General features: G+C 46.4%; 1 protein-coding gene and 1 pseudogene across 1 annotated transcript in view; both read left to right on the forward strand.

The window, feature by feature from the left end:
- Window positions 1–840: 840 nt before the first annotated feature.
- Window positions 841–4018, forward strand: LOC141134378 (thialysine N-epsilon-acetyltransferase-like; annotated as a pseudogene).
- Window positions 4019–7406: 3388 nt separating this feature from the next.
- The window catches only part of LOC141133738 (thialysine N-epsilon-acetyltransferase-like), a gene marked incomplete in the record, with an annotated part of 17633 nt that continues 16310 nt past the window's right edge, over window positions 7407–8729 (forward strand). The window contains 1 exon segment of the mRNA XM_073623270.1: window positions 7407–7639. Coding sequence (XP_073479371.1) covers window positions 7574–7639 — 66 coding nt within the window.

The raw sequence follows: 8729 nt of genomic DNA on the forward strand, positions 1-8729 counted from the left end.
CAGGTTTACTAATTGGGTGACTTCTGAAGGCAATTGGTTCCACTAGATTTTAGTGAGGGGTATCAGAGTAAAGGGGGCTGAATACAAATGCACGCCACACTTTTCAGATATTTATTTATTTAAAACATTTTGAAAACCATTTATCATTTTCCTTCCACTTCACAATTATGTGCCACTTTGTGTTGGTCTATCACATAAAATCCCAATAAAATACATTTACGTTTTTTGTTTGTAACATGACAAAATTGTGGAAAATTTAAAGGGGTATGAATATTTTTCAAGGCACTGGAGATAGATAGATAGATAGATAGATAGATAGATAGATAGATAGATAGATAGATAGATAGATAGATAGATAGATAGATAGATAGATAGATAGATAGATAGATAGATAGTCCTATAAACTCCTCCAGGAAGGAACCTGCTTTGATAAAGAGTATTGGCCCCTAAGACCGCTCAGCCATGATGCCCACTCTCTAATAGGATCTACTAAAGAAATCTCTCCCACTCGCTAAATAGAAATCTACTACAGGGATCTCTCCAACTCTCTAATAGGATTCACTACAGGGATCTCTCCCAGATTCACTACAGGGATCTTACCCACTCCTAAATAGGGTCTTCTACAGGATCTCTATCATTCTCTAATAAGATCTACTACAGGAATCTCTCTTGCTTTCTAATAGGATCCACTACAAGGATGTCTCCCGCTCTCTAATAGGATCTACTACAGGGATCTCTCCCACCCTCTCATAGGATTCACTACAGGAATCTATCCCACTCTGTAGTAGGATCTACTGCGGAAATCACTCCTACTCTCAACAAACTGTTCCCATATCTGAAATGATACAAGACCCCAAAGACCCGATCCTGCACAGCCTGGAAATCAAATCAGGACAGAACAGAAAGATCTACAAGCCCAAGGAGAGTAGACTGTGCACAGTTCCAGACAAATTACCAAGGGGCCCTGGGGGATGGGGCCCCCTATGGTGCGCCAAGTACTCAACAGTAAGGGGCACTCACAAGGCTCCTCCTCTCCCAGAAGAATGTGAAGTTTCTTTTTCTCTCTATAGACGTGAAGTCCAGGTTGAGAGTGGAAAGTCTCTGGAAGGTTCAGTGGTGCCGGTTCTTTAGATTATTCCTTGTTTAAGAAGGAGAGACAAGTATTCTATGGAGCTTCCACACAGAATATATCTAACCTGCCCAGGGAAGGTCTTCTTCTCAATCATTGTCACCATGATCTATGGGTGATGCCGTATACCACCATGCTGGTGACCCCCACAAAGCTCATCCTCTACATAGCTGGACAGGATCGAGGAAGTGATGTGATGATGAGGGATGGATAGACCCCTAGATCTTCCCACTATAATCCTGCTCCTTGTTATACAGCTCTACATCGAGACGGAATTGGGCAATTGCTATAGTTCTGTTGCATAGTCACCAAGCTGCCAGAAACAGAAAGAAGTGAGAGCGGTGAGTGGTGGATGCGGATTTCCTCTTTAGATCTGTGTGTTGTACATGTCAATGTCCTCCCTATAGACTACAATTACCATGTCCACTAGGGACTGGAGAAGGATTATTCTGTCACTTCTTCTATGGAAATCTCTATTGTCTAGACCAGGAGTCTCCAAACTCTCTAAACCAAGGACTTTGTTTACTGTCCTTCAACTTTAGGGGGACTAGATTGTGGCCATTGGGAGTAGAAAAGTTGCTGATGTCAATGAGAAAAAAAAAACAACGCCCCATTGTTGGAGTTAGTGGCAGGAATTGTGCCCCATCCTTAGTGTAATTGGGAGGAATTGTGTCCCATCGTTGGCGTCATTAGGAGAAATTGTTCCCCATCATTGGTGTCAGTGGGAGGAATTATGCCCCACTGTTGGGGTCAGAGGGAGGAATTTTGCCCAGTTTCTGGTGTCAGTGGGCCCCATTGTTGGTGTCATTGGAGAAATTGTGCCCATCATTGTTGTCAATGGGAGGAATTGTGCCCCATCCTTAGTGTAAATTGGGAGGAATTGTGTCCCATCGTTGGCGTCATTGGGAGCCATTGTGCCCCATCATTGGTGTCATTAGGAGAAATTGTGCCCCATCATTGATTGTCATTAGGAGGAATTGTGCCCCATCATTGGTGTCATTGGGAGAAATTGTGCCCCACTGTTGGGGTCAGTGGGAGGAATTTTGCCTAGTTGCTGGTGTCAGTGGGCCCCATTGTTGGTGTCATTGGAGAAATTGTGCCTCATCATTGATGTCAGTGGGAGGAATTGTGCCTCATCATTGTTGCCAATGGGAGGAATAGTGCCCCATCGTTGGTGTCAGTGGGAGGAATTGTGCCCAACTGTTGGTGTCAATAGGCCCCATTGTTGGTGTCATTGGGAGGAAATTTTGCCCCATCATTGGTGTCAATGGGGGAAATTATGCCTCATTGTTGGTATCAGTGGATATATAGTGTCCCAAGTGCCTGTTAAAAGAAAGCAAAGGGCCACAGTTTAAAGACCACTGGTCTACACTGATTTCATCCATGTTTAGTGAGACATGCTGCTGCCAAGTTCACTCCACCCTTAACCTTGCCAAGTTCAGTATGGGGGGAAGTGAAGGGGGATACTTCTGGGGGTTTCTATTTTTTGCCTGTTTCCTACAAGAGGTTAGAGATAGACAAAGCTCATCCCATGGACCGGAAGGTGATTGGGAATCTGGCATCATCTCTCTGATTGATGCAATCGGGAAGAGTGGCAGATAATTAAGTTTATGCTACGCTATCCCATCCTCCGCTTTGTTATAATGACACCAAGGCGGGAGGGGGAGGACAAGACAGCTCTGTGGTGGCAGGGAGCCAAGTTGACCTTCAAATCCTGAGGACCTGCACTGTACAAGACAAAGATTATTACTATACAAAGTCAATGGAGTCTGAAATATGTAGTCACCGTGAGGAGCCCAATGTATAGTCACCATGAGGAGCCCATCATACGGTCACCATTAGGAGCCCTCATATAGGCCTCATATAGGCCTCATATAGGAAGTGAATGATAATCCCCCTTCACTTATAATCTTATGGTTCCCATATCAGTGATAAAGAAACCCCCCCAGCTATTATGGGGTCCACTAATACGGATCCTCCATCTCGTGTTCCCCCACAGGGGTTCCATTCACTGGATCTGCTCTGCTTGCCAAAGGTTACAGCAGCTGGATGGGGTGAACCTTCCACCTAGAGGACCTCTATGTGCCACCGCACTTCAGAGGTCAGTAACTCCTTCTCTTCTATTATTATACATGTACCGCAGTGCTGTACAGAGAACACTCACACTATTAGCGCGAGGAGAAAAAAATAGCCGATTACTGGCTCTGTTTTCATCACATGATCAGCTGTCATTGGCTGACAGCTGATCACGTGGTAAGGGTCGGGATCGACCCCTTACTCCGATCTGTGATCAGCCTAGTCTCATAGGCTCGCTGATCACAGAGCGCGCCGTTGACGCCCCTTCCGGCAAAGTAGGTCCGCGCTCTAGCCGCCATTCGGCTATAGCGCGGATCTGAAGAATTTAAATGTGTTTCATTGATTGAAAATATCATATTTGACCACTAGATGGTGCTAACTGCGACTTAGCACCATCTAGTTGCCACATGCACAAATCGATTAAAAATGGACAATACCACAGTTGCCCACTTGATGGTGCTAAGTATCATATGAATTCTGTATGATACTTAGCGACATCTAGTGGAACAATATAGTATTTTCTATTCAAATTAATGAAAAACATTCAACTAGCAAAGTAAATAGCCTACTAACATTCTCTTTTGGCCCCTTCGCACAGAGCCTCAATAGCCTTGTGTTATGGTTTTGATCCGCAGGAGGCGCTGGAATCAGGCTGCTCCCAGATCCACCTCTCTGTCCTGAAGTGGCACAACCCGGCTGTGAGCCTGTACCGCTCCCTGGGGGTCCCAGAACCTGACCGAGGAGCCCGGATACCAAGCCATGAGCTTCAGGGAGGAGGCGATCCAAAAGATGTCAAAGAGGACAGAATGCTAGTCATCTCCACAGGACCGGGCCTATTTCTGACACAGTATTTTTTTTTGCTAAAACCCCTAGGCATTATTTATTTTTTAGCAGAGACCCTAGAATAAAATGGAGGTCGTTGCAAATTTTTTATGTCACACGGTAGTTGCTCACACTATATATAACCCAATGTTTTTGTAAGATGTGAAAGATGTTACGCTGAGTAAATAGATACCTAACATGTCACGTTTTAAAACTGCGCATGCTTGTGGAATGGCGCCAAACTACGGTACTTAAAAATCTACATAGGCGACACTTTAAAAATGTTTATAGGTGGCCAATTTAGAATTGAAGAGGAGGTCCTGTGCTAGAATTATAATGTTTACGGCAATACCTCAGGTTTGTGCAAACACTGTTTACATGTGTGGGCGTGATCTACTTATGCCTTGGCCACTGCGCATGAGCACGGGGGACCATATTAATTTTATTACATTTTTTTATTAATTTTATTTTTTATTTTTACACTGTCCCTTTAACCCACATCTCTCCTCTACAATGGAAAGCATGACAGGTCCTCTTTATGGAGAGATCTGGGGTCAGTAAGAACCCACATCTCTTCTCTACAATGGAAAGCATGACAGGTCCTCTTTATGGAGAGATCTGAGGTCAGCAAGAACCACAAATCTCCTCTACAATGGAAAGCATGACAGGTCCTCTTTATGGAGAGATCTAGAGGTCAGCAAAAACCCACATCTCTCCTCTACAATGGAAAGCATGGCAGGACTGAGAGATCGGAGGTCAGCAAGAACCCACATCTCTCCTCTACAATGGAAAGCATGGCAGGTCCTCTTTATGGAGAGATCTGGGGTCAGCAAGAACCCACATCTCTCCTCTACAATGGAAAGCATGGCAGGTCCCTCTTTATGGGGAGATCTGGGGTCAGCAAGAACCCACATCTCTCCTCTACAATGGAAAGCATGACAGGTCCTCAAACAATCTTTAGGGGTGGATAGAGGGGAAAGGGAAGGGGGATAGGGATGGGTGACGCGAGTTACCACCGGTACTGGCTCAGAAGTATACTGTAGCCTGTACTCAATCCTTACCCTGTTTAGGTACTGTTGCTGTGACCAAATTTAGTTAGCTTGAAAGAAGGGAAGGGGAAAAGGAAGGGGAAGTAAGCCCAATAGGTGAGCTTAAACAGAGGTTACTTTTAGCAACAGAGTAATCATAGGATTTGCTTAAAAAGTAAACTTTATTTTAGGAATTACACAATATTAAAATCCACATATTATTGTGACATGTGTAAATCATTGCTACAACTATTGACAATTGGCCATAGACAAACAAAAAACAAATAAGACAGACGTGGTAAAAGAAAGTGGAGCTAGCCCAGTCGGGCGTATTGCCTTGAGCCGCAGGGACCTGTGTAAACTACCAATTAGCCAAATGGATACTATTACTGATAGTCCATCTAGATTAATTCTAGGTGAGGTAATATTAATAGTGTTGTTAATACTTTTAATTTTAATTTGGTCTACTGCGGTTCAAGCAATAAAGAGCTGGAGAGAAGAAGAAGATGGAAGCGCATAAGCTAGTGACTAATTTTAGAAACAATATTGCACTTATTAGGCTGCTTGGGTTAGTGGACAGAGGTCAAAACTGCTTCAGATAGTCATTGGTCAGGGTAAAAAAGGGGTATACTGCGTGTCTAGGAATAGTTGGACAATCCAGTATATTATGGCTTTATGTACGATGTGGAGATCCACTATTGATCATCAAGCAAAAGTCATTCTGGAGAAGGTAGCATCAATCAATCAATCAATCAATCATCACAAAGATATCCAGGTTCCCCTGATGTGTATTGATAGGCATAATAACCCAAAGCTTGGGATAGTGTCACCGCTGCAACAATGTACCGATGGCACGTCACTATCAAAGTATACACATACAAATTAGCAATTGTATGCAGACCAGTCCCTGACGCGGTGCTGTCACCGCACCAGTGTGCTAATGCCTAGCTGCTGACCGACAACAAATATACAAGCTGGCAGATGTCCTGTAAGTAGGTACTATACCGTCTTCAGCAGGGGCTGCATTGTTTACTCCACAGCAGTCATTCAAGCCGATATGGACTCAATTCCCTGTTACCTCCACACCTACTTCGGTAGGTCGTAAGGGAAGGGACAGTCTGTTGAGGTTAGTTTACTGCTGCTGTCCTCTGGTATTCTGTCCAGGTCCTATGGGCAGTATTTTGCAATCCCAAGCAAGCGCACCAAACATCGGCTCCCGGCTTGTACTTTGAGGCCGAAAAGCTCTCCACTGTGCCCGTAGCGTCCGCGGACTGGGCTGCGTTGTGACGTCAACGCGTTTTGCTGTGCTGATGGCGTAGCTTCATCTTGGACGTGGGGTCAGCAAGAACCCACCTCTCTCTCCTCTACAAAGGAAAGCATGGCAGGTCCTCTTATGGAGAGATCTAGGGTCAGTAAAAACCCACATCTCTCCTCTACAATGGAAATCATGACAGGTCCTCTTTATGGAGAGATCTGAGGTCAGCAAGAACCCACATATCTCCTCTACAATGGAAATCATGACAGGTCCTCTTTATGGAGAGATCTGAGGTCAGCAAGAACCCACATCTCTCCTCTACAATGGAAATCATGGCAGGCCCTCTTATGGAGAGATCTGAGGTCCAGCAGAACCCACATCTCTCCTCTACAATGGAAAGCATGGCAGGTCCTCTTTATGGAGAGATCTGGGATCAGTAAGAACCCACATCTCTCCTCTACAATGGAAAGCATGGCAGGTCCTCTTTATGGAGAGAGCTGAGGTCAGCAAGAACCCACATCTCTCCTCTACAATGGAAAGCATGGCAGGTCCTCTTTATGGAGAGATCTGAGGTCAGCAAGAACCCACATCTCTCCTCTACAATGGAAAGCATGGCAGGTCCTCTTTATGGAGAGATCTGAGGTCAGCAAGAACCCACATCTCTCCTCTACAATGGAAAGCATGACAGGTCCTCTCATCCAACATCAGTGCCTGGCCTCACAAATGCTCTTCTAGAAGAATGGTCAAACATTCCCATAGACACACTGCTAAACCTTGTGGACGGCCTTCCCAGAAAAGTTGAAGCTGTTATAGCTGCAAAGGGTGGGCCAACTCAATATTGAACCCTACGGACTAAGACTGGGATGCTATGGATGTTCATGTGCGTGTAAAGGCAGGTATCCCAATACTTTTGAGAATATAGTGTATCTAGGATAGGGGTCTGGTATAGATGAAAGGAATCCCTGGTTTCTTTGCTGGCAGCAGATTCCTCAGCAGTGAACTGCCAACAAGCGGTTAAATTCTCCGTGGGGGGAGGGGGCTAAGCTCAGATCATTGGATACAAGGTTTCCTCTTTGACACTCTTCTCTATGCTCTGATGAAGGTGCTGCCAACAAAGGGTTACATTTCAATGAGGTCATCATACACAAATGTGTGACAGGAGGAGTGAGACTCTCTTGAAGTCTGGATGAACTCTGACCAGGGAGGGCGGTAAGGGTTGATTGACAGTGAGTGTACGTACATACGGCATATGTGAGCGACAGGATGGCTGGATGCAAGGTGCGAGCAGCGGAGCCGGGGGACTGCGAGGAAATCATGCGGATGATCCAGGTGAGATGATGGGACTTATATTCCTATAGAAAGGCAGCCGATGACCCCCAACAGGAGTCCTCTCCCCTCCCAGCCCCCCCTCACTCCAAGCACATGGCTGGAAGTATGAATAGAATTCCAACCACAGCTAATGCTGGACTCCTGGAGACTGTCTGCCACTGGAAATGTGATATGGAGGCTCTGTATGATTATTAGAGACTATGGATCTTATATGGGGATGGGGCTTCACTCCTACTACAACTGATATCTCATGATAAAAAAGTACATCCTCAACAGTCTCTTCTATCTCTCCAGGACTCTATTGGTGAGATCCCTGTGCTGAGTTCCCAGGTCTGTACACCTGCTGTGCCCATTATGAGGGGTTAACCGTCACCATGCATGTAGCCTTTTATCAAAAATATATTTGATCTGAAAATCTGGGGGAGTGAAGCAAGGACAGACGCCATCCCGAGATCAACAGGCAGCAGCTACAGAGTCCTGATATTCCTCCACACCCTTATCTAGACCTCCTGCCACCACCTGTCTTTCTCACCTGTCTTTTACACCTGCTGTGCCCATTATGAGGGGTTCTCACCACCCCTGTGCTGAATTCCTGGGTCTGTACACCTGCTGTACCCATTATGAGGGTTCCTATCAGGGTTGCACTGATACCATCTTGGCAGGAGAAGGGGGGGGGGGGGGAGGGCAGGAGAGAGAGAGAGAGGGGGGGGAGAGGGAGGGCAGGAGAAAGAGAGAGGGGGGGGAGAGGGAGGGCAGGAGAAAGAGAGAGGGGGGGAGAGGGAGGGCAGGAGAAAGAGAGTGGGGGGGAGGAGGGCAGGAGAAAGAGATGGGGGGGAGGGCAGGAGAAAGAGAGGGGGGGGCATGAGAAAGAGAGGGGGGGGGAGAGGGAGGGCAGGAGAGAGAGAGAGAGAGAGAGAGAGGGGGGGGAGGGAGGGCAGGAGAGAGAGAGAGAGGGGGAGAGGGAGGCAGGAGAGAGAGAGGGAGGGCAGGAGAGAGAGAGAGAGAGGAGAGAGAGAGAGAGAGAGGGGGGGAGGGCAGGAGAGAGAGAGGGGGGGGAGAGGGAGGGCAGGAGAGAGAGAGGGGGGAGAGA

Source organism: Aquarana catesbeiana, linkage group LG03, assembly GCF_042186555.1.
Source record: "Aquarana catesbeiana isolate 2022-GZ linkage group LG03, ASM4218655v1, whole genome shotgun sequence".
In the NCBI taxonomy this organism is placed as follows: domain Eukaryota; kingdom Metazoa; phylum Chordata; class Amphibia; order Anura; family Ranidae; genus Aquarana; species Aquarana catesbeiana.